At 48.5% G+C, this 25,203-nt stretch overlaps 1 protein-coding gene across 2 annotated transcripts in view; it reads left to right on the top strand.

Moving 5' to 3' along the window:
* LOC149365886 (metalloprotease TIKI2-like) overlaps window positions 1-23,993 on the top strand; it is a 149,405-nt gene extending 125,412 nt beyond the window's left edge. For both annotated transcript variants that reach the window (XM_089547048.1, XM_089547042.1), the window contains 5 exons: window positions 8,632-8,765; window positions 14,252-14,445; window positions 19,021-19,111; window positions 22,053-22,265; window positions 22,639-23,993. In XM_089547048.1, the coding sequence (XP_089403174.1) occupies window positions 8,632-8,765; window positions 14,252-14,445; window positions 19,021-19,111; window positions 22,053-22,265; window positions 22,639-22,852 (846 nt within the window). In that variant the 3' untranslated portion in view covers window positions 22,853-23,993. The remainder of the gene's footprint in view (window positions 1-8,631; window positions 8,766-14,251; window positions 14,446-19,020; window positions 19,112-22,052; window positions 22,266-22,638) is intronic.
* The last annotated feature ends 1,210 nt before the right edge of the window (window positions 23,994-25,203 follow it).

Raw genomic sequence — 25,203 nt, 5'->3', positions numbered from 1 at the left:
AGTGAGATGGAGGCGAAACGCAAAAGACTCCAGTGTGTTATGCGGTGCTAGTGTGCATTACAGAACTTCGGGCAGTCGATATTCATCAGGAGCCATGGCGCCTTTTTATATTTGCCTTATTTCGCTACCGGCGAGCCGCCGCGTTGCTCTTTCAGTGTATGAGCTCGGCTGCTGACCCGAAAGGCGCGTGTTTGATCCCGGCCGCGGCGGTCGCACTTCGATGGAGGCGAAAGGCTAGAGCCCGTGCACTGTGCGATGTCCGTGCACCCCTGACTGTGTGCAGCAGGAATGTACCCCAGGTGGTCAAAATTATCCGGCGCCCTTCACTATGGTGTCCCTCAGAGCCTGAGTCGCTTTGGGACGTTGGTTCAGTGGTTACGGCGCTCGGTTGCTGACCCAAAAGACGCGGGTTAGATCCCGGCAGCGATTATCGAATTCGATGGACGCGAAATTCTAGTGGCCCGTGTACTGTGCGATATCAGTGCACGTCAAAGAACCTCAGGCGGTCGAAATTTCCGGAGCCGTCCACTACGGCGTCGCTCATAGCCTGAGTCGCTTCGGGACGTTAAACCCCCATAAACCATTTCATTCTGCGCTTCGTACCTCCCTCCACGGCGCGGTTGACGTGTCCAGCGAAAGTGCGACAGTTACTGCGCCTTTCCTTTGTTTATATCCAGTGAATATAATCCTGCTTCTTTTTGAGTAAAGGAAAGAGCGCAGTAGGTGTTTCACTTCTAAGCGGACACCGCAACCACGCCGTGAAGGAAGGGACGAAGAGGCATACCCGCCGAGGTGGTTCAGTAGTTAGAACACTCGGCTACTGAAAATTAAAGAAACAAGAGAGAAAGAGGTGCCGTAATGGAGGGCTCCGGGATAATTTCGACCATCTGGGGATGTTTAACATCGCACAGCACACGAGGGCCCTCTGCGTTTCGCCTCCAACGAAACGCGGCCGCCGCGACCGAGCTCGGACCCGGATGCTCCGGCTAGTAAGCCGAGCGCCCCAACCACTGAGAGCCGCCGCGGCGGGTCGATGAGCCAACGGTATTCAAAAGCCATTGGTTAAATCACTCAGGCGGAACACGCTAAGCTTTCCCTTTTAAGGAAAAACATTCAATCACATAGGCGCAATACAGTAAATGATTTCACTTTTTTTTTTACGTTCAAACTTACGTTATAATAGGGAGAACATTGAGGGCACCGCTGTGAAACCCTGCCGCGCGATAAAACGCAGCGAACCGTGGTCTTCACGCAAAACGGGAACCGTCGCGGTATTGGCGCCAAAAAGCAGGTTTGAAAGCTCTCTGCAGTTTTGTACAGCTTTTCTTATATGGAAAGGTGGCGACGAGTGGTCGGAATCCTTCAGAAGAACGTTCTTTTTGGCTCTCTTATCCCCCCTTTTCAATCCTTTCCTTCTCCAGCCTTTCCGAAGTGACAGCCCACATATTGGGTACGCATGCACTGGGAAAGAAAGAGAGAGAGAGAAGCAGAGAGGGCGTTTTTCCGGAATGATGTATGCGCCCGCTTTCAGAGCACGTGTCGTCGTCGTCGCCTTGAAAAGGCGCAGAGGTCGTCGTGGACGGCGTGGCTTCAAGCCTGCGACGCGTGGTGCCGCAAAAGGCCGGGCCAAGGCGCCCAGGCGCCTCGTGACAAATGATCCGCGCGCGCGCGGTTTCTAGAAGCCGAGGACGCGACGCTGCAGAGCCACGCGATGTGGTTCGACGCCCCGCGCGCAGACGCTTGTTAGGAGCGCCCATTCAGTTGCTGTTTCTACAGCTCACAACCCGAGTGCAACCACGCGCAGAGGACGGCGTTGCGTGCGCTTCGAGGGCTACATATGCATCAGACAGGCTCTTCCGTCATCGGTGGTGACAGCTACAGAAGACGGTGTGACGTCGGAGGCTTGACGTCACGACTTCGCGTTGTACAGCCGGCGCTACCAATCACACGCAAAGGCGAAGCCTAACGTTAGCATTGTGCTCTCTTATGAAGAAAATTTAGAATTGGTTTTTGAGGAAAGGAAACGACGCAGTAACTGCATCACATATCTCGGTGGACACCTCAGCCGCGCCGTAAGGGAAGGGATAAAAGTGGGAGTGAAAGAAGAAAGGCAGAAAGAGGTGCCGTAGTGGAGGTCTCCGGCATAATTCCAACCACCTGGGGATATTTGATGTGCACTGACATCGCGCAGCACATGGGCGTCTTTTGCTTCTCGCCTCCATCAAAACGCGGCCGCCGCGGTCGGGTTCGAAACCGGGTACTCCGGCTCAGTAGCCCAGCGCCCTAACCACTGAGCCACCGCGGCGTCTCTCGTCCAGCATGTTCGTCATTACAGAAGAGAACGCTCCTATATAAGACCGCATTCGCCGATGGGTGGACAGACACCCGAAAAAATTTAACCCACACGAAGAGCGAACATGCGTTGGCATAAACTGCAGTGTGTTCCTCATTTTACGCGTTCTCCCCGCTTTTCCTGCGTCCCCCCCCCCCCCCTCCCTGTTCCGCAAGAAATCTTAAAAGTAAAGCACAGTACAACGTAGAACATTAACCTGGTCCATTACACCGCTGGTCGCTAGGAGGATAACATACTTCCCTTTCGACAACTACTAGGCGTTTGGGCGTCCAAGGGACACACTTGACAAGTATTTCTGTTTATCAAAGCAGTAGGGCGGTCCCTTCGAAAAGCACATTTACTCCGCACAAAGGCAACAGCGCGTGATTATTGTAGTCTTTAATTAGAAGACAGTTTTGACCTGAGGTAGGAATGTAGCGGAGCCTGTAGAGAAGTTTCAGGACTAACCAGAGGAACCACGGTGTGCTTATACGGCATGATCTCTTTTTATATGCTGCCCAAAGACTGTTATCTATAAAGTTTATACAATTTCTATAAACAAATCCTATATACAGTCTATGGACACTCTATAGATTTATGGCCATCCACTTTTAGTATACTTGTCTACAGACAGTCTATTGACTACGAATTAGGCAAAAGTAACTATCTACAGGAAGGCAACAAAGTCTATAAAGGTCTATAGAAAGTCTATAGACCATTTTTGTAAGGGATGGATGGAAACAAGTTGATTACTTTTTTAAGGGAGGGCCGACACCGTTGCTGACAGTCCAAAGAGCCTGATTCCCCCTTCCCGTTCACGCTTACGCGGATCAAGCTTTCTTTCGCCCTCCCCCCTTTCCAACCTCGCTCTCTTTCTCTTTCAAGTATAGCAGTGCTACGCACTGTTCAGTTTGCCTGTCTTCCGGCTTATTGTAAAAGCGGATCCGTTCATCTGAATCGAATGCCACACATCGGGTGCCCCCCATTGCATGCCGGGAGGGGAATAGCATGCGTTCCCCTTTGGAATTTCAACACTAACGCTTGGCATATAGAGCACGAAGGGTGGGAGGACGCGCGCGGGAATTCAGAGATCGTAGCCCGCGCGGGCGAGAAAAGAATCGTCGCGCGAACCGTACATTATCCATCCCCATTCAGACTGTTGCGTCTCCTGCTCCATACGTGCTTCGAACAAGAGCCAGCTTTCTTTAAAGAGAGCTGCGCCGACGCAAAGATAATTTGAGGGAACAATCGATAGTGTGCGATGAAAAGAGCCTGCCTTTTTTTTTTTTCTGGCCGTGAAGATTTGTACGCCCGAGGCGTTTGCGTTCATTGATTAGAAGGCCCGTGCTCATGCACGTGCGAGAGCGGTATATATAGTGGGGTAAATGCGGACGAGGACGACCATCGTTCGTAGCCTTTTCAATTTCCAATTCCGACACAATTGTTCTTGTAGGATTGCTTTTTGCTGTCGTATCGTATTTCCGCGGAAGCGAACAAAGGGAGATTGTGAGCCTATAATATAATCGAGTGTATGCGACGCTTCCGAGCGAATTGCCGCCCATTTGATGGCGCTCAACGGTAAAACGAAAGACAGGTTAAGTGAAGACGCTCTTTCGACGAGTTTCATTCGACAACGTCACATGTGATGCACGCTTCATCGTCGACCACTCTCTGTCTTTAGAGCGTACAAAACCTATCGGAGCGTTCATGTAGTTAAGCACTACGTTTCGAGGCTTTGAGAACTCAGCTGCGTCGTAACGTCCGTTTTGAAGCGAAAGCTCTACTTCGTGACCAAAGTTGAAAAAGCCGGCCCGTCGCTGAAGCCTTGACCTTCACTTTGAATAAATGAATAAATATTGCCGCGACTGGGATTCGAACCTGCGGCTGCCCGAACGGATCAGCTTCGCTGGCTACTGCACGAGCACTATGATATCGCCGCAGCCGATCACGCATCGTGTTAACCTGCAACACACCTTATATAGTCGGATACAACTTAAGTATGCAGTGAAGCTCCACCCACATTCAGCCTCAGCGCACAGAATTCCTCCGCGATGAAAAAGTAGTCCGCTGCTTAAATGTTTCTTGTTATGTAAACAAGAAGCTCGTCACAAGAAAAAAACTATAAGCTCTAGGATTTTGACATGTGGATTGTGTGATATCCGCCCACAATCAGCCTCCGCGCACAGAATTCCTCCACGACGAAAAAGTAGTCCGCTGGTTAAACGTTTCTTGTTACCTAAAAGAGAAGCTTATCACAAGAAAAAAATTACAAGCTCTAGGATTTTGACATGTGGATTGTGTGATATAGTCAAGAATTGAAAAGCTGATTTCGTTTACAGTTGCGACTGGCCAGCGGAGTAATACAGGACGCCGCGGACCACGGCCCAGTGTTAGCAACTGCTGTTTTTTTAAGTTGTATCCTACTACAGTAGAGTACAACTTAAAAAAAAAAAGAGCAGCTGTCAACACTGAGTCATGACCCGCGGAGTCTTATATTTATCCGCTAGCCAATCACAACAGCAAACGAAATCAACTTTTTAATGTTCGGCTTTATTAAACGAGCCATTTATCAAAATTTTAGAGCTTATGATTTCTTTGCGTGATTGGCTTCTTGTTTAGGTGGAAAGAAAAGTTTTAACAACGGACTTCTTTTTTGTCGTGGAGGAATTCTGTGCGGCGGCCCTATGTGGGCGGAGCTTCACTGCAGACTTAAGTTGTATCCGACTGTAGCGCTGTGCATAGCGCCTCGTCGTCTTCATCAACTTCCATCCGCGGCGCGAACAGATCAGATGAGCTCAACCTCGATCAGAACTTAAACTGATCTTATATCGTCGCTAGACGTGCCGACGACCTAACAAAGCAAAACTGGGAGCCAACCATGCCTAAACACATGCTTTCGCACGTTTACTCGGTTTAACTACTTTAAAACCCTACCGTTTTATTCGCTGTTTCCTAGTTCTCTTTCTATACTTGACCAAACTGTAGCTGCATCTAGTCTCACTTATTAGGCAGGGTTTATTTTTTTCGAATGTACGAAACTAGGTTTCAGCAAACTTCCTGCTCCGCTTCAGACATAAATGATTTAGAGCCCCTGAATGCGAACATAGTGCGAGAAACCAAACAAAAACAGGAACGCATAGCAATGCAGCTCTTCTGTTAGTCTACTGTGCAAAAAAAAATAAAGACGTCATGGGCGACAATCACGTTTTTTTCTCTCATGCTAATTCGACGCAGCGCCCGCCACTAGATGGGCTAAAATATGCACGCGAATTATCCAAGCCAGTCTTCTAGGGCGTATCGATTTGGTCGCTGATGCCATCACAGGGCAACGTGGCTTCCCCAAACTCCGCAGAGTGGAGCGACGGTCGTTTAACTTAATCTTCATTAATCTGGACGGCCATTAAGGTGTCCGCGCGGCTACAAGGAGGGACGAGAAATACACAGCGGATCTAAGAGCACCTTATTGTCGTTTTCTTTTCTTTTTTTTTCCTGCAGCTTAAGTGTGTCTGCCTGCGCCGCGTATCCCCCGAAGATGTTACGAAAGTGGTAACGCTAACGTTCGGTCCGGACAGCAGGGATGATGCTAACGTACGGCCCGGGCGTTGCTGCGTTGGACGTGTTTATGTGGAGGACCCTTTCTGGAATTGCGGGCTAACGTCTCGGCCTGCACGGCTAAATGCAACAGAATAGGTTGGCTCGACTAGGGAGTGAGTTCCTGAAATAAAGTGGTTCTTCACCTCTCAACGGTGCAAAAGCACAAAATGCACAATTCTTAAGTCGGGTTTAACAAAGTTAAAGTTCCGTAAATACGTAAACGGGCTCGCCGGTGCTTCAATGTGAAGACAGGCCGCTATTTTCGAGTCGGCACCGCCGATAGGGAACCAATGTTTTTCTCCACAATTATCGATATCTCTATTGAAACGTCAGCCATTCATCCCCTTTCTTTCTTTCTTTCTTTCTTTCTTTCTTTCTTTCTTTCTTTCTTTCTTTCTTTCTTTCTTTCTTTCTTTCTTTCTTTCTTTCTTTCTTTCTTTCTTTCTTTCTTTCTTTCTTTCTTTCTTTCTTTCTTTCTTTCTTTCTTTCTTTCTTTCTTTCTTTCTTTCTTCTTTCTTTCTTTCTTTCTTTCTTTCTTTCCTTCTCTCTTTCCTTCCTTCTTTCACTGCTTTTTATAGTGAAGGGCTCCAGAAATTTCGACCACCTGGGGTTCTTTAACGGGCAGTGACATCGCGCAAAACACGGGCCTCTAGAATTTCGCCTTCATCGAAATTCGGCCGCCACGGCCGGGATCGCTTTCTTTCCTTTTTATTCCTTCCTTCTTTCCCTTCATTCTTCATTGATTCCTTCATTCCGTCCTTTTCCTTCATTCTTCATTGATTCCTTCTTTCTTTTTGCTTTATTCTTCATTGATTCCTTTCTTCCTTCCTTCCTTCTTTCCTTTTCTTTCACTCTTCATTGATTCCTTCGTTCTATACCCCCCTCTTCATTTTTTCTTTACTACTTCTATTATTTCCTCTTTGAGGCGCTTCCATTCAGCATAGCTTTTATCTCCATACTATACCAAATATCCCAAATCCTTCTGTCCTACCTATCAAAATACACGAATACCCTGACATGGCTACAATCTCACTCCTGCCTACTGCTTGCTTCGACCACCTGGGGATCTTTAACCTGCATTGACATCCCACAGCATACGGGCGTCTTTTCGCGTTTCGCCTCCATTGAAACGCGGCCGTTATGGCAGCCACATAGGAGGTCGATCTTGCGCAGCATATACCTCCTGCAACAAAGCACTCCACAGGTTGAACAGTCCCATTAGCACGAATAGGCCACACTGAACCTACACTTTAAACAGGAAGGAGTAAAATGGTGTAGGCTGCCCTCTAGCGCCCTCTAGGACAGATTACTCGATTTTCACTCCCATATAAGCGTATTCATGTTTAGGTTGTAAGAACGTTCTATTGCAAGCAAACGTTTTTTGACTCGTTGGTTAAAGCTGAATAAAGGTGGACCTAATGAACTGTCTTAGAGACACGTGCTGATGCATGCGCGAGTAATTATAAGTATGCCAATTAGGATTTACGTCATTGTGTGACTGTTGAGTAAGCGACGTGAACGAGACCCGATAACGCTATCGCTTTTTACTCTTAAAGGCGAAGCTTAAAGGGTGGGTGAAATGGTTTTTTGATAATTCGAGGTTATTCGAGAATTCGAATCTATGAAGCTTCTTGGTAATGCGTGCTAAGTAGTTTTGCGCTGGCATTTAAAATGGCGACGCAATCACCGATTAAAACCACGACGATTTTCAGGCTTCTCCACACTGCGTTGGAGAAGCGCGAGGAAACTCGTGGTGACGTCATAACTGAATGCATTTCAGATGTCCACTGCCTCCGTCTACATGCTGCCATGCGTCTTCCGATGTCGCCAAACAATGCTTCATGAGCTTCACCTTCGATGGCATTCTTTTTCAACCGTAGAACAACCGCTTCTTCGCCGGAAACTTAGCACCGCCGTATGTGACGTCATCACTGGGGCCTCTGCCTGTCGCTGTGCACTGCAGGGAAGCCTGAACGCCGATGCCCCTTTAGTCGGCGATTACATCACCATTTCAAATCCTAACGCAAAAAGATTTCGCATGCTTTACCTACAAGTTTCAAGCATTCGGCTCGGCTAAAATAATCGAATTCTAAAAACTCTTCAGTTGCCCTTTAAGCGTTCCTTAAGTTTTTCTTTCTAATCCAAGTTGGCCTGTCCACCGTGATGTAAAGTGCACATCAGCGCTGGCTCCTAAGGTGACCGAAACTGCCGGCACAAAATCGTTTTTAATTCATTACTAAGGCCGCTAACTGGCGTTTTGAGCTTATTTGCACGATTACTAGGCCCACACGTTTCGTTAAAGGCAAAGAAAAAATCGACACCCAAGAATTTTGTGCCTGAACCCCTTTAAAGATGTGCCCATCAATTTAGTTTCCATACGCTGTCCTCTAATTTAGATATTTTTAGTTAGCCTCCAGGCTTCAGCCCTGCAGGCGAGGAGTGCCAAGATGCAACTGTTGCATACGTTAGTGTTGAGGGATATCGGTGTGCTGCTCTTTCATAACCTGCATGGAGTTCAACACAATATATATACATATACACATATATACACATGTATACACGTGCATACACATGCATACACATGCATGCACATGCATACACAATACATAGAAGTGCCTGCCGGATGTGCGCTTTAGCCTAATCTCGGAACCAGATTCACCGGGTGAGCTTTATTTTAGCTCTTCCGGGTGCCCTGTTTCTCGCAGGTACTGTTCGCCCTGGACCAGACACTGCGGCAACACGAACGCATCAGGCGCGGTGCGCAACGCTCAGGGTACGGCGCTGACGAACTTATACGGCACTACAACTGCGGAGACCTGGACGCCGTGGTCTTCTCAAGGTATCTTTTTTACTCGCCCTTAGTTGCTTCTTCTGCTCTCAGGGTATGCGTACAGCCTCGTTCAAAAGTCTTGAGACCAGGGGGTTTGCTTCTTTTCAGCAGTGTAGCTGAGCACTTCTGGCGTACCCGAAGCTCTGTATATCTGCCAGGATGGTCCTCACCTTTGAACGCCTCTTCGCCTCTAGACGCACGTACTCTCCTGTACGACTCAGAAGAAAACCAAATGGCCTGAAAACTTTTGATCAAGGCTGTACGTAACCTTTCAGAGTGGAGGGGTAATGAATTACGAAAAACAAACGGACGCGAAATGGACAGACAAATATACAACATTCATGCATACAAAAGAGTGGCACATGTTGATGCTGGTGGTGGTGATGCCTGACATACGCGACGACAGAATGAAGACACGTGACAGGCGGCAGCTCATCTGCTGCAACAGTTTAATTCGTCTCACTGAGTGTTTAAGTCAAGGACACGAGCACTAAATGCATATATGTATATGATATATACACACATATACATATACAGGCGCATGATGCATTATACACGTATATCTGTTTTACGCAGTCTAAATGTGTTCAAAAAGAGAACCAGCTCATCCCCACCCCAAGCCAAACCTCATTTTTGAAGCTTCTGTTCTGTAAGGTGACGCCAGGTTTATTTATTTTGAACATCCTCAATTGCCGAGACACTGTATAGAGAAGGACAATGATTACTATCATTAAAATAATTGGTGCAAAAGATAGGCTTGTAGTACCGCGCGGTACAACATGATAATGATTAATGTCGTTAAAATAAGAGGCGCACAAGATAGGAAGTCATACCATGCGGTATTAAAAGCTTAGCGTGCATCAGCCCTTTCTATTTGGAGTAAAACTTCCAAGGTGGAGTAATTCGAAGAAATTGAGTTATCTTAGTTGGCACAGACGCGAGCGCCGCCGACCGGCTACCAAGGAAAGCTACAATATATGGAGCAATTATCCATTAGCATCAACCTGCGCGCACAATACAGCTACGAAAGAAAGCCGCACAGCTTTTTTAGGCACTTCGCGGCTGAAGAAAATTTGGTGCTCATCCCTGATCACGGTAAACGGAGCTCTTTGTATATGTGAGAATCCTTGAAGTTTGTATAAAAACGCGCCAAAAGTAGACTGCAGACAGAAGAGAACACACGATAAACACACGTAGGCGTGCTAACAACAGATGGTTTATTTCTTGTCGCAGAGAATAAATAAATCGGCCAAGCAAAAAATATCCACAAAATCTCCACCTTCATGCACAAGAGGCAAAAACGAACGCGATACAGTCCATTTTCCTGTTTACCCATTGCAACCAAGCTTTGCCAGCGCCTTCGCCGATAACGGCTCTGAGGGATCATTAGCATATGAATCACCTCGCTTTTCTATTTCCAAAGCCTCTAGTATTTCTCACCGCACTAAATTAGCTAATTGTTGCTAGTGCGCTTAAGTAAGCATCGTGTGTTCTCTGTCATGGCGTTAACTTTCGGCGCCTTTTCGCAAAAAAATCTCGAATCAACTCCCGCAACAGTATGTAGTTAGCGAATTGTCGTAGGTGGAGTAGATTCGAATAAACCAAGTTTTACTAGGACTGAAGGAAAGCTCCACAGCTTTCTACAGCGCTACCCATTTGATAAAGAAAACGCAGAACTGAGCTAGAAATACGACAAAATATCATTTAGTTTTGTCGAAAAGCCACATTTTTCTTTTGGTTAGTGGTATTTTTCTGTAGTACTGTACCTTTTCCTGTAGTACCTTGCTGTTGTAACCACAAAATTCTGTTGTTACTACAAAAAATTCTCTTGTTACTACGATTTCTTGGTCAAAACATTACAGGAAATATGTTGTGAAGATAGAAACTTTTCTATTTAGTTTTCCGACTGAGATCAAACATGTTTTTGAATGTATTTATCGCACATTAAATAAAAACGTTTGAAAACATGCTTGTAAAATTGCACTGTCCATCATGCACGCCTCGTGATCGTCAGCTTTTAGGTTATAAGGCAATTTTCCTTTCCGTTTTAACGATAAGTGCTACCTGCTCTAAGCCAGACCATATAGGCCATTATCTCCTTTGAGTGCTCCTCCCGAACCAAATAGGCTCTGCTTATCCTGTGCAGCAAGCTCCAATTTGGCACACTGCTCTTGCTACTTTCTCTGGTCCTGAGATTTTTTTCCCCGCTGCTAACTATTACTGCGAACGGGTTCCTCAACAACAACAAAAAAAGTAATCCTCCCTCCACGTAACAATGTTCCTTGTCCCACATTCGCAGCTGGACAAATACCCCTTGCTTTATTATTATTTTCTTTCCTTTTTTTTTTTTGGCGTAAGCGGATATCCGCGCTAATGAACACCAAATAGCCTTTTTCGATCCTTACCCAACTTTCCCATCGCTCTCCTTCAAGAGTGGTGCTTACCCGCCGTACGTGACTCTGAGGGTCGGCTTTTTCGCACTATGGCTATACGCGCAGAGAAGCATCCTTCGCAGGAGAAGATAAGGACAAATCGCTACGTTCATTGTTGTTACAGAACAGTCACCAGAACAATCCGCGAAAAACAAACAAAAACAACCGGAAGTCCGCTATCAATAGCAGGTTTACTCGGACCAACAGAGCACGTAGGTTCGTATACAACCAGTGGAGCGCTAGTAAGAACGTAGGTGTGGGTGGCGCCCGCAAGAAGCCATGCTGAGAAAGCAATGCCGATACAGGACTTAGTACGAGGCTGTCACACGCCCTTTCTGTGCGTTGTTTTCTCAACAAGATCTCGCGCCAACTAGCCCAAATCCAAACCATCTTCCAGAAAGCCGATCGTTTTTTTTTTTCGTACGACTTTCGTGCTCCCCGTTACCGATTCATCCTGGCACAGCAGACTCAAACGCAGCGCGCCTTTCTAGAGGCACAGATGACATCAGTAAAGAACAACGGAAATAAGAGACGCTGAGCTGACTTCAAAGCTGGCACTGAGCAACGTCTCCGTAAACTGACCTGCAGTAAACTATGTGAACGTAAATAAGCTGCAATAAATAAACGAAGCCCTGCATAAGCTACAACAAACATACTCAGTGCAACATGCGTGAATTTGTCTCATCTCTCGGAATTTAAATAGCGTGCAGTATGGTCAGATAGTAGGCGTGTTGCGTTAAACAGTAAATTAAAAGCAGTAAAAGAAGTCAGTAGGCATAGATTTCCTCTGACGTTTCACGCACAATATCTCTCAACATCCTTGTGCCGCCGCTGTGGCTCAGTAGTTATGGTGCTCGGGTGCTGACCCTAAAGACGCGGGTTCGATCCCGGCCACGGCGGTCGCATTTCTATGGAGGCGAAATGCTAGAGGCCCGTGTACTGTGCCATGTCAGCGCACGTTTAAGTAACCCCGGGTGGTCGAAATTATCCGGAGCCCTCCGCTACGGCGACCCTCATAGCCTGAGTCCTTTTGGGACGTTAAACCCTATAAACCAAAAACCTTCGATATCCTTGTCGCGTTCGCTTTTTAATGACATGCATCACACTTTCAGTGTATCATAAAGTTCACTATTACTTCTCACTTGAAGGGAGAGGACGTCGGAGGGACTTCTTTGGGCATTTGTAGCTGTGGCTAAAGATTCCTCACAGTCTTTGTCAAACAGCTGCGCGGAATTCTTGACAGGAACAAGATTGGGCGCCAGGTGCCCAGAGTCAATGAGTAATTACTCCCTTATTACAAATCTACTCCACCTTGGGGGACTCCTATAAACACTTGACCAACACAGTTCCCACTTCGAGTTATTGATCAAATCGATCTCGCCCTACCATAAGTTTGCCGTCCCGGTAAGCTCAATTGGTAGAGCGACTACTCCAGTGAAGCGGTGGTCCCGGGTTCGATCCCCGGACCAGGAAGAATTTATCTTTAACTACGAAGTTTCTGAGAAAGCTGCATAACTGCTCTCTGTAGCCGTATGGGTGCGCTCGGGTGGACGTCAATGAGTAATTACTCCCTTATTACAAATCTACTCCACCTTGGGGGATTCCCCTAAACACTTGACCAACACAGTTCCCACTTCGAGTTATTGACCAATTCGCTCTCGCCCTACCATAACCTTGCCGTCCCGGTAAGCTCAATTGGTAGAGCGACTGCTCCGGTGAAGCGGTGGTCCCGGGTTCGAACCCCGGACCAGGAAGAATTTTTCTTTAACAACGAAGTTTCTGAGAAAGCTGCATAACTGCTCTCTGTAGCCGTATGGGTGCGCTCGGGTGGACGTCAATGAGTAATTACTCCCTTATTGCAAATCTACTCCACCTTGGGGGATTCCCCTAAACACTTGACCAACACAGTTCCCACTTCGAGTTATTGACCAATTCGCTCTCGCCCTACCATAACCTTGCCGTCCCGGTAAGCTCAATTGGTAGAGCGACTGCTCCGGTGAAGCGGTGGTCCCGGGTTCGAACCCCGGACCAGGAAGAATTTTTCTTTACCTACGAAGTTTCTGAGAAAGCTGCATAACTGTCCTCTGTAGCCGTATGGGTGCGCTCGGGTGGACGTCAATGAGTAATTACTCCCTTATTACAAATCTACTCCACCTTGAGGGATTCCCCTAAACACTTGACCAACACAGTTCCCACTTCGAGTTATTGACCAATTCGCTCTCGCCCTACCATAAGTTTGCCGTCCCGGTAAGCTCAATTGATAGAGCGACTGCTCCGGTGAAGCGGTGGTCCCGGGTTCGAACCCCGGACCAGGAAGAATTTTTCTTTACCTACGAAGTTTCTGAGAAAGCTGCATAACTGTCCTCTGTAGCCGTATGGGTGCGCTCGGGTGGACGTCAATGAGTAATTACTCCCTTATTACAAATCTACTCCACCTTGGGGGATTCCCCTAAACACTTGACCAACACAGTTCCCACTTCGAGTTATTGACCAATTCGCTCTCGCCCTACCATAACCTTGCCGTCCCGGTAAGCTCGATTGGTAGAGCGACTGCTCCAGTGAAGCGGTGGTCCCGGGTTCGAACCCCGGACCAGGAAGAATTTTTCTTTAACTACGAAGTTTCTGAGAAAGCTGCATAACTGCTCTCTGTAGCCGTATGGGTGCGCTCGGGTGGACGTCAATGAGTAATTACTCCCTTATTACAAATCTACTCCACCTTGGGGGATTCCCCTAAACACTTGACCAACACAGTTCCCACTTCGAGTTATTGACCAATTCGCTCTCGCCCTACCATAACCTTGCCGTCCCGGTAAGCTCAATTGGTAGAGCGACGGCTCCGGTGAAGCGGTGGTCCCGGGTTCGAACCCTGGACCAGGAATTTCTTTCACTACGAAGTTTCTGAGAAAGCTGTTTAGCTTTCCTTTGTAGCCGTATGGCTGCGCTCGGGTAGACGTCAATGAGTAATTACTCCCTTATTACAAATCTACTCCACCTTGGGGGATTCCTCTAAACATTTGACCAACAGAGTACTGCAGCGCGCTCAAGCGTGGTTTGGCTGCGCAGAGACACCGCGCAGGTGCCCCCGCTGGCCAACACGTCGCTGCGGCTGTCGGCACGCGAGCTGCGGCTGGCGCGCGACATCGACCGCTACTTCCGGCACGAGCTCATCTACAAGCGCAACCACCGCATGGGCGACCGAGTGCTGCGGCTGCTCAGGGCCAACCCTGGACAGAGCTTCTTCTTTGCCTTCGGAGCAGGTCAGTCCTTTTGGCCCTCACTGATGTCGCGCTATGAATAGAGCCAGTTGAACCCTGGCGCGAGTGCCTCCTGCAGGCCAGGCAGCAAGGGCACCCGCCTCATAAAAATGGTCTATAGACAGTCTATCGACTTCTTATACACTCTACTGCCTTCCTATAGATATTTCTTTTTGTCTATTCGCAGTCTATAGACTATCTATAGACAAAAGTCTACAGAAAGTGTATGGCCATATGGTCATAAATCTATAGATTGTCTATAGACTGTCTATAGCATTTGTATTGCCTATAGACTGTTCTCTAGGACTTGTCTATAGAGAGTTCATAGACTTTATAGACAGAATTCTATGGACAGTCTATAGACTAAAAAAAATTTTGTAAAGGCCTAGTGCGGCAAAATTGCGTGAGAGACGAAGATTAGATGCCACTTATAGTTCAACACTATAGCCAAAACGTGCGAGTTGGTGGTACATATTGAAGGCAAACAGCGCAACGACGCATACAGAGTGTCCTGTGTTTTCTTCCACTCTGTCTGCGTCGTTGCGCTGTTTGCCTTCAATTATAGTTCAGGCGTATGTCGGGCCCTCATGTTCTTGTTCGTTCTTCATGTGATATTATCAACAGTCTAAAACAGCTAGAAACAGTAGACAACGTCCTGTACGCCCTGTATGCAATGATTCGAAGCCTTGAGTAAACAGCAGCTTCCCATGAAGCTGTCCCCCTTCCGGGGGAATTTAGCCAGTGACTTGAGTGGCGGTCGGCTGTACACAAACTGTTGGCGGTAATTCATTTCTTGTTGTTCTTTTTTGCGGTCACCATCGACGGACCCTGGCCACGGGCCCAGACAGGACGGAAAGAAACGTTATTTCTCGCTCTCCTCTTCTACTCCTCTTGTTAACCTCCCTGCCTTTCCCCCATTCTCTATCTCCTTCTAGCCTTTAAAATAAAGCGTGCAACATGCGCTTTTGAAAGGACGGGAGAGCCATATCTAATGGTGCCGGTGAGCTGAAGCTGCAAGCACGGTAGCACAATCGTAAATGTGCGATGCCCCTAAATCACGTGACCACAGATAGTACATTCCAATTAGTCAATAGGTGAACATGACAACTCTCTGTTCTTATTGGTCAGAAGGTGACCACGTGCTCTGGAGTTGTGACGTCACCGAGTCTGCTGTTGCAACAGCCGTATAACCACAACTTGCACTACGGGGGCCGACGTCGTAACCTTAGGGAAACCTTATCGGGTAACAATTATCGCTGCAAAGAACGCTCAGTGTTTCAGCTGGTCGATCGTTGCAGCGGTCTCTGCGGCTCCAGCCTCTTTCTTTTTTTTTTTTTGTTCGTTTGAAGTGGGAATGAAAAGTGCAAGGGGCAGAAGCAAGACCACCGCGACGCGCGCGCGCACAATTTGCGCGTCGCGCGGGGGCGCTCTTTCTCTCTCTAGCGTCCAACGGAGCAGTAGAGTGCGGCTCGAAGCTGCATACATCCTGCATTCCCTGCTGTCTCTTTGCGTTTTCCTTTGTTAGGTTGGCTGTTACGCGCAATTCAATTCAACTGGTCGTGCTCGTGTAGCGCGTTATTTAGTTCATTCCGCCTGCCTGGCTGTGCGATTAGATTATGTGAATAAACAAACACAGCAAACACATAAATGCGCACAAAAAACAATTCACACAATGAAACAAACAAACGACAACCGAGCCGAGGAACGGTCGCAATCCCCCGCCCAAGCCCCTGGAGGACGGACCGGCTTCGCACGCAGCGACAGGCGCGGATTTCTACGTCCTGAGCTCAGCATTCCTTTCTTTCTTTTTACTTCTCTCCCACTCTTTCCCCGTTCCCTTTCTTTTTCTTTCCAGCCCGTCTCCACCACGCCACGTCTTTTCTTCGTCACTTACAGCAAAACCGAATAGGCGCATCCACCAACGAGAAAAACTTTTCTGGGCGCGCAAAACAGCTCAGTTCGTGCGTTTTCATCCCGCCAAAACGCCGAAAGGTCTTTGCGACTGGAGCAGCCAGTAGAATGGGAAGAGAGGGGAAAAAATGAAAGCAAAGGAACAGAGGGAAGACGCAGCGAGGACATAAAAACAATAGGGAAAAAGGAACGCGTGAGTGAAAGGAGATCTTTTTTTGTTGTTGTTGCAGCAACTGGCGGCGACCGGTGCATCACGGCATGAAAAGAGGCCAGCAAGCAAAACGCACGGTGCAGCTTGAGCAAACCTTGCGTTCTGAGCTTTCCGCGCGCGCGCTATTGTTGGCCCCAGAAACGTGCGCCAACAACACGCTAGGGGAAAAAGAGGGAAAAATCATCACGCACTTTTCCCCTGACAGGGAAGGCTGCACCGGGCACGGCAGAGAGGGATGGGGGAAAAGCACCCCGCACCGAATCCCTACGTTTCCTGAATTAGAACGAGGCTCTTCCCGCACACAGCTTGGCACGGAGCGGCTGTGCCGGGAGATGATTTGCGAAGCGTACTCCTCGCCTACCTTTCGAGCTTGTTTGGGATAAGAGTTGCGCCGTAGGGTTATTAGCTCGGCTGAAGGAAAGACCTCGTAATGGAAGATAAATCGCGTTTTGATGCCGCGGAAACACAGTAACAGCACTGTTGAGAGCCAAACCTATAGAGATGTGAGGGCGTCCATACAGTATATATTGCCGCGTGTCGATGGAGGTGAAATAAAAAAAGAAATGCTGGTGTAATAAGCTTTTCCGCACAAAGCGAGTTTCGGTCACTCGAGGATCGATGACCCGTCAACAGGGGGCTTGGCCAAAGATCCATTCCAAAGCATTTCACCACCGAAGAGCTGAGAACCAGACCGGGAGAAATTTTGCACCGATACGAAAATCGTTGGATACCTGGCGGCACTAGAGATCGAACATAGCATCTTCCGGGGCCGGGTTTATGGGTCGCTCGTGAAGGAGTTGGCGCCTGAGTGGGGCGGGGGGGCCATGGTATCTTTTCTCGCCGAAAAGTTTGGTTGAGAATAGTTTTCCTATTAAATCTTTTCGCTTGGAAGGGGGGACCGCCCTACGTCAAACCCTCACATAAACATCCTTTTGGCACTTTCCGAATGCGAGGCAGATGCAAGACCACTAGCCTTCACAGATATGCGGGAAAGCATTTGACTCAGTCGAAACCTCAGCAATCATTGCGGAACTAGGGTACTACAGGAAAATAGCAATCAGGAATCAGGAACTACGCGTGTTTACGTGAAGTTTTCAGATATTTGGATTGGAAAGAGTTGGGTATAAAAGTTAAGGAGAGTACCTTAGCAATCTCCGATTTGCTGATGAGAGTGTCTTGCTAATTAAATCTAGGGACGAACGACTAGGCTCACAAAGTGCTTCTTTCATTCGACTAGCACATATTCAACCGAGTTGGCATGCACGTCGTGACCACGTTAAGTGTTCTTCGGCGTTAACAGACTTTGAAATAACTCAATGTTGTCTCTCGCTCCATGGTCACTCGATCTGTCATTGCTTACATTTCCAGTGGTTATGGGACTCGGCTGCTGACCCGAAAGACACGGGTTCGAACCCGGCCGCGGCGGTCGAATTTCGATCGAGGCGAAATTCTAGAGACCCGCCGCGGTGGCTCAGTGGTAAGACGCTCGTCTACCGAGCCGGAGTACCCGGGTTCGAACCCGACCGCGGCGGCCGCGTTTCGATGGAGGCGAAACGCAAGAGGCGCCCGTGTGCTGTGCGATGTCAGTGCACGTTAAAGATCCCCAGGTGGTCGAAATTATTCCGAAGACCTCCACTACGGCATCTCTTTCTCTCTTTCTTCTTTCATTCCCACCTTCCTCCCTTCCCTTACGGCGCGGTTCAGGTGTCCGCCGAGTTATGTGAGACAGATACTGCGCCATTTCCTTTCTTCAAAAACCAATTTACCAATTCTAGAGGCCCGTGTACTGTGCGATGTCAGTGCACGTTAGAGAACCCCAGGTGATCCAAATTTCCGGAGCCCTTCACTACGGCGTCCCTCATAGCCTAAGTCGCTATTGGATGTATTTCCGGAGCCCTTCACTACGGCGTCCCTCATAGCCTACGTCGCTTTGGGGTGTATTTCCGCAGCCCTTCACTACGGCGTCCCTCGTAGCCTAAGTCGCTATTGGATGTATTTCCGGAGCCCTTCACTACGGCGTCCCTCATAGCCTACGTCGCTTTGGGGTGTAATTCCGGAGCCCATCACTACGGCGTCCCTCATAGCCTAAGTCGCTTTCGGACGTTAAACCCCCATAAACCAAATCAAACCAAACATTTTCAGGTAGCGGTTGCTTGTGCTTTCTGCGCAAAGGGCTGCTGAGATCACGTGCACTGGCGGTAACATTCACAGGATAAAAAAAATGTGAGTGTTTCGTGTTAGAGGACTGCAGCCTTGTCCTTCGCCCATGTCATTCAGTGGTCGCACGGCATCCGATAGAGTGAAGGTGCTACAAGTTCAGCTGCACACTTCGTCAGTCGTGAGGCAGCTCACCTCGCCGTCACAGAACGTTCATTGTATATCATGCGGCAGGCAGGGCAATGTTGCTTTAATTTCTTTTTATTTTGCCCAGTGTAGCCAATGCATACCATGCGCAGGCCACTTCCTGGGCAACAACACCGTACTGGACTTCGTTCGCCAGGGCGGGTTCGACATCGAGCACATCGTGGCGACCAAGAGCATACCAGAGTGAGTGCTTCCGCCCTTATGAAAATTGTCTGTAGACCTTCTGCAGACTTCTTATAGACTCTACTGTCTTCCTATAGATATTTCATTTTCTGTTTTCATAGACTGTAGACGAAAGTCTGCTAAAAGTGTATCGCCACAAAATCTACAATTTTCTACAGTGTCTGTAGACTTTCTATAGACTTCTTGTAGACTGTATTGTCTTCCTATAGATATTTCATTTTCTGTATTCACAGCCTGTTGACTGTAGACAAAAGTGCATCGCCACAAAACTACAATTTTCTACAGACTGTCTATAGAATATGTATTATCTGTAGAATAGTCTACAGGATTTGTCTATAGACTATTATTTACAAAAGTATATGGACAGTCTACAGAAAGAAATTTTTGTAAGGGCGCATCCAGCTCCACAATAGTGGATTCGCAGCTTTGCCGGATACAAAACAGAAACGAAAAGGACCAGCCTCATGCAGCGCGCGTGAAAGTAAAAATAAATAATACTTGTATGGGATGGAAGAATATTCAGCTAAGAAGCGCGGCCCAAGATAGCGTAAATTGGGTGTGAAAGCCGTTCGGTCGTTGTCACTCCCGATTACGGAAGTAGCAGCAGTATATTTCGGGGTTCATAATGGAGCCGCGACAACTAAGGCCATTAATGCGCCCGACACAAGTTAAGGTGAAAAATGTAGTTAGTTAAGTAAACGTCTCGGCGCCGGCATGTAAGCGCCAAGAAGAAAGAAAAACTCGGATGCACGAGGCTGCTCATAGTTAGCACTTCTTTTTTGTGCAGCCCGCACATCGACCCGCGCCTGGGGAAGCGCTGGCTTCTACACGCCTTCATTGCCGCGCACCTAACTCGCAGAGGCAAGGAAGAGCAAAACGTCCGCGTCTGTGCCTGTTTACGCTGTTTGAGAGGCGGCGGAGAGGCCTCACATTAACTGGGGTAAGGGGGAGTGAACGGTAAAGCTTGGCGTTAGTTGTGTTAATTAACGGCTCATCCTCATCATCAGCCACAGTACGGCCACTGCCGGGTGAATGCCTCTCCCATGTCACTTCAGTTATGGTTTATGGAGGTTTAACGTCCCAAAGCGATTCAGGCTATGAGGAACGCCCCTAGTTAAGGGCTCCGAAAATTTCGACCACCTGGGGTTCTTTAACGCGCACTGACAACGCACAGTACACGGACCTCTGGAATTTCGCCTCCATATATATTCGACCGCCGCGACGGGATCGAACCCGCGTCTTTCGGGTCAGCAGTCGAGCGCCATAACCACTGAGCCACCGCAGCGGCTGTCACTTCAATTAACCCTGTCCTTTGCCAGTTGCGGCCACTCTATCCCCGCAAACTTCTTAATCTCATCCGCCCACCTAACATTCTGCCGCCCCCTGCTACTCTTGACTTCTCTTGGAATTCACTCCCTTACCCTTAAGGACCATCGGTTACCTTTCTTCGCATCACCTGCCCTGCCCAAGCCCATTTCCTCCTCTTGATTTCGATTAGGATATCAACCGGCGTTTGTTCCCTGACCCACTCTGCTCTCTTCCTGTCTTTTAACGTTAGACCGTTTTACTTTCCATAGCTCGCTGCGTTGTCCTTAAGCTGAACCCGCTTCGTTAACCTCCACGTTTTTGCCCCATGGATAGGCGAGTACCGGTGAGATAACTAAGAGCTACTAGTTAGCTAAAAGACATCTACCACACGCTGTGGGTTCATTTAGCTCTGCGGCCAACCACTATCCGGGACGACAGGCTTCTCGCTGGACTGTGCATTCTCTTGTGTGGCGTGAACACAGCGACCGCATTAAGGCTCGCTGCTAGATTCCGTTGACGCCGCTACCGACCGTTAGAAGGAAGAGAGGAGACTATGTGCGACCGTCTTTGTTACATACCGATTAAATCAGCGCCTTGAAGAGAGAGAGAGAGAAACTTGAAGGCCTTTTTAACCACACTCTTAAAAAAAATGCGATATCATTTGGAAGTTGGCCCATCCCCCAAAATTCTAAAGGACCCGCAAAATCTTGGAAGTAGGCCCACCACAGAAAATGGATTATTGTGGATTACTGAGTTAAGGTGATTGCTGGAGATTAGTAGTGGATTGAGATGGATTAGAGAGTAGATTAAGGTGGATAATTTGGTCGGATTAGTATGCTCCCAAATGATAATTCAATAGAAGGTACCCGAGCATTCCACGGTGCTGATGACGTCACGACCCTTTCGACCAATCAGGGAATTCCGTTACGGAGCACCCGCAAATTTTTTGCATAACGGCAACCTAAACGATATCGCAGTAAAACCAAAAATAAACTTGGGTAGAATTGTCGCCCTCATGCTGGCAAGAGAAGTGACAGCAATAGACCTTTCCAAAAAGGGCTCCCTGGGCGCTGCCATATTGTTCCCTGGACTGCAGTGGGCACCTCCCGCTAGCACGGTGGAAGCGGCGAAACGCCTCCTCTCTGGACTGCTAGAAACCGGTTCCGCCGCCGGAAACAATATGGCAGCGCCCACGTTGGAAAGGTGTATAGTATACGCGGATTCTACCCTTCTCCATACACCCCAGAGAGTTTCTAAATATTACTCCTAGAGGGCAAAGTGGAGCTGCGATAGCTCATCTACCACCATGGAGGAAGGAAAGAACTCCATGTCTACCACGGAAAGGCGCAGGAATGCCGGGAAGATGAGGTTTCTTACTCGGCTTGGCTATTGTTGGGCATAAAACGTGACTTCAGCCGTATTTATATGACTCTTATCGAGGCAGAGCTAAAAGAAATGCCGTGAAAGTTTCCATACCTGCCTAACACCCAACTTTCACTTGCATTAAATCTATTGAAGAAGTGTAATATTTAGAAACTCTTGCTGCGAGCGACGCATGGCATGGCTGACCTCTCGTAGCAGAGCGAAGCTGTGGGAAGAATAATCTTCCAACGACGTCATTTTCCCCGCCAAGGGTGAAGAAGGGTGGCGACCAGAGTTCGTGGCCGGACCCGGCTGAGGTGCTGGGCGACCAGCAGCACCCGTCAGAGCAAGCCGGCGGTGCCGCGGGTCCAGGGTGGAGGCGCCGGAAGCCCAAGAGGAGGCCCCTGCTCTCGCAGGCTGTGCTGCCCACCACCGCCAGGCCACGAAAGTTCAACGACCTCTGGGTGCGCCTAGACTCCACATGGTGAGCTATAAGCTCTGCAAGCACCTCACTAACCCTTGTCCTTGCTCAACGGTACAGGCACAACTTGGGCACAACGGTGTCACAAGAACGAAGCGGCAAATGCCCCTCAGGAAGACCGCCCGACCAATGGGCTCGAACTATCGTCATGACGTGACTGTCAAACGCTTGAGGATTTGCGGTTGACCGCGACGTCATGAGAGTAAATCGTCCTCATTGGCTGGAAACCACCTAAGGGACATTTGCCACTTCGTTACTGAGTAAGCGCCTAGTATCGTAGTTTCATGTGTTCTGCGTAGTCCTCGCCCTTTTCGTGGCTCTTTTAAAAAATTCCACGAAACACATATCTCATCAGCCACATTGTCTTCCGCCGCAGGCGTCCCCGACCGCTGCCTCCCGAGCACAGAGCCCTGGGGGCACGGGACTCCGCGCCCGCCGTGCACGAGTCGCTGACGCTGTGGCGAAGCCAACGGGCAGGAGCCAGTGGCAGCACGGCGGCACCCTGCGCCGGCCTCATCGCGACCATGGTCACGTTCTTCTGGAGTTTCGCCGCGGTTGTCTGGATGGGGGCCAGCTGCTTCCCCCCATGAACGAACAACGCCGTCACGAGCGCCTGACGTACTCGCTCACTAGCGCGCATCCGCGAGACAGTGACAGTGCGCTAATCCGACAAGATGCCATTGTTCCTGCCCAATACTGTGGCAGTGAGCTGCTCAAAAAGGGAGCTAGTGTGTCAGCTCCTTGAATGCGGTGCCAAAACAGTGATGGTGAGAATCTACGAGGGCCCAAGGCTCGTCTGTCCTCAACACCGTTCCAGGCACTTTAATTCTAACAGCGGTGGAACTGAGGCTGTGACAGTGGACCGGCGTGTCGATCATGTTGCGAGCTGTTCCGTGCGCGTCACTCAAAGATACGCGTTGTAGTGCAGCCTCTGTGTAAAACGGTGACGTCACCTCGTTGCGCTCAAGGCCTCTGTCTGCAGGAGCGCCCCTCCTCCATGAGGGTCAAGAAGAAAGGTGCCGCACAAAACAGTGGCAGACCCGGACGCGAGATCGCGTTACATCCGAATCTCAGATCACGTTACATCCGGGTCTCATCCCAGATAGACTCTTTTTATGCGTGTGCAGACCAACTCATTATGTAAAGACCACTGACCCACCATTTGTGAACTGCAAGGGCAACCGATGGAAGGCCTCCTGGATGATGATCCACCTAACGCCTCAGACAGAGGGCGCCCAGAAAGAGGACACTGGAGTGCGTCCAACACTGCCGAGCAACGTGTCTCAATACATAAGCAATAGATTTAACTGCACTTCGCAAGGACTGTTGGGCCCCTTTTACGTAGATGGGTGAGGACTCTCCACAGTCAAGCCTGCACACTGACAGCTTTGGACGGAAAGATACAGCGGTCACAAGGAAACCACAAAGGTGGTTTCCTTGGGTGGATTAATTTCCGCAAGCATTTCATTTTGGTGTCACGAACAAGAAGCTCTTTAAATAATGCAGGTGCCAAAGAAAAGAAAAACTGCCATTAACTGAATGGAATTGCTCAGCTCTAAGTAAGAACTGACGCTGGATTTAAACATTTTTTTTCTTTACAAAGGTAGCTTAACTTCGAACTATAGTGTGAAGGCTGACGTTTTATCTGACACAGGCAGTGACAAAAATATCTCGCGGATGGTGGTCAAATGACTCTGAAAACATGAAATAAAAGCTTGATGTCACAGTTTATCTGCTCTGTGTATAAGTGATGCAGCGCATCCCTCTTTTGGAGTATACCTCATACAGAAAATGTGTTTTGCCAAGTTGAAGCCATACATGTAACAACTTTAGATCTGTCAACAGAATGCACAGCTGGGAGTAGGCACAGTTGAGACATTTTTGTGCTAAAAACAAAGCATAACACAGAGAAGACAACAAACAGCCCCAGTAAAACTCCAGTTTTTAAGAAGCGCTTCAGTCTCATGCCTTTCCTGCCTTATGTGCTGTCCTTAATGTTAAAACACGTTTCAAATAGCTATTTGTGTGCCCATTTGACAGCAGGTCTGTCTATGATCTTCAAGCTATAGCACAAGCATTTAAAAACATATAGCATTGAAAAAGCATCAGGACAGGCTTGCCCGATACAGATAGTCCTGGGTGCAAAGAAATTTTACGAGTGCATGTTTTACTGAAATTCTGCTTCTTATCTTCAACCCTGGTGCCCTTGCAGCTGAGACATTCTGTACTATTTGAGACAGAAATGGTAACAGTGCTACAGCAAGACGTACACAAGAAAGACTGGCATTGGTGGGACTTGGGCTGCATAGGTTGGGTTGCAATCCAGGTTGCTCTTCCCAAGCAGCTTCTCACGATTAATTGAGCTGCTACCTGACATGGTGGGAAGGTTGCTAGGTGTGTGTGTGTGTGTGTGTGTGCGTGCGTGCGTGCGTGCGTGCGTGTGTGCGCGCGCGCGCGCGCGTGTGCCTGGTCAGGTTGCCCACCACCCGGTGGGCAGGTAAGCAGCCTGCCACAACACAGGCTTCAGACGAAGAGACAGACAGACAAATGATGGCTAAAAGTGGGGAATAGCCATATAAGTGCTAGCACACTAAAAAAAAAAATATGAGTGCGATAGGCTGGCTTCCCCACAGAGCACTGCCAGCATGCAACAGCAGCTAGGGTGGCCAGTTCCCCACATTACAGCCAAGTCGCGTGAAAAAAACGTATGTCAGAGTGAAAGCTGCAAGGCTACAACTTTCCATGCCGCTGTATCTTTCATGGCGCTCTTGGAGAGTGCGAGACCACACATGTGGTAAAAGCACGATCCTTGGAGTGAATGCTTGCCGCGCCACCACCAGTCACTTGTGTAGTGCAGCCACTGCTTGATGCTGCGGAGTTCGATATATGCGTTTCGTGACTAACTGCATTCGATATATAAAGCAGAAATTGCATGTCTTTG

The sequence above is a fragment of the Amblyomma mixtum genome, chromosome 1 (assembly GCF_055824585.1).
Source record: "Amblyomma mixtum isolate Tamu chromosome 1, ASM5582458v1, whole genome shotgun sequence".
NCBI classification, from domain to species: Eukaryota; Metazoa; Arthropoda; class Arachnida; order Ixodida; family Ixodidae; genus Amblyomma; species Amblyomma mixtum.
This window is presented reverse-complemented; position numbering and strand designations above follow the sequence as displayed.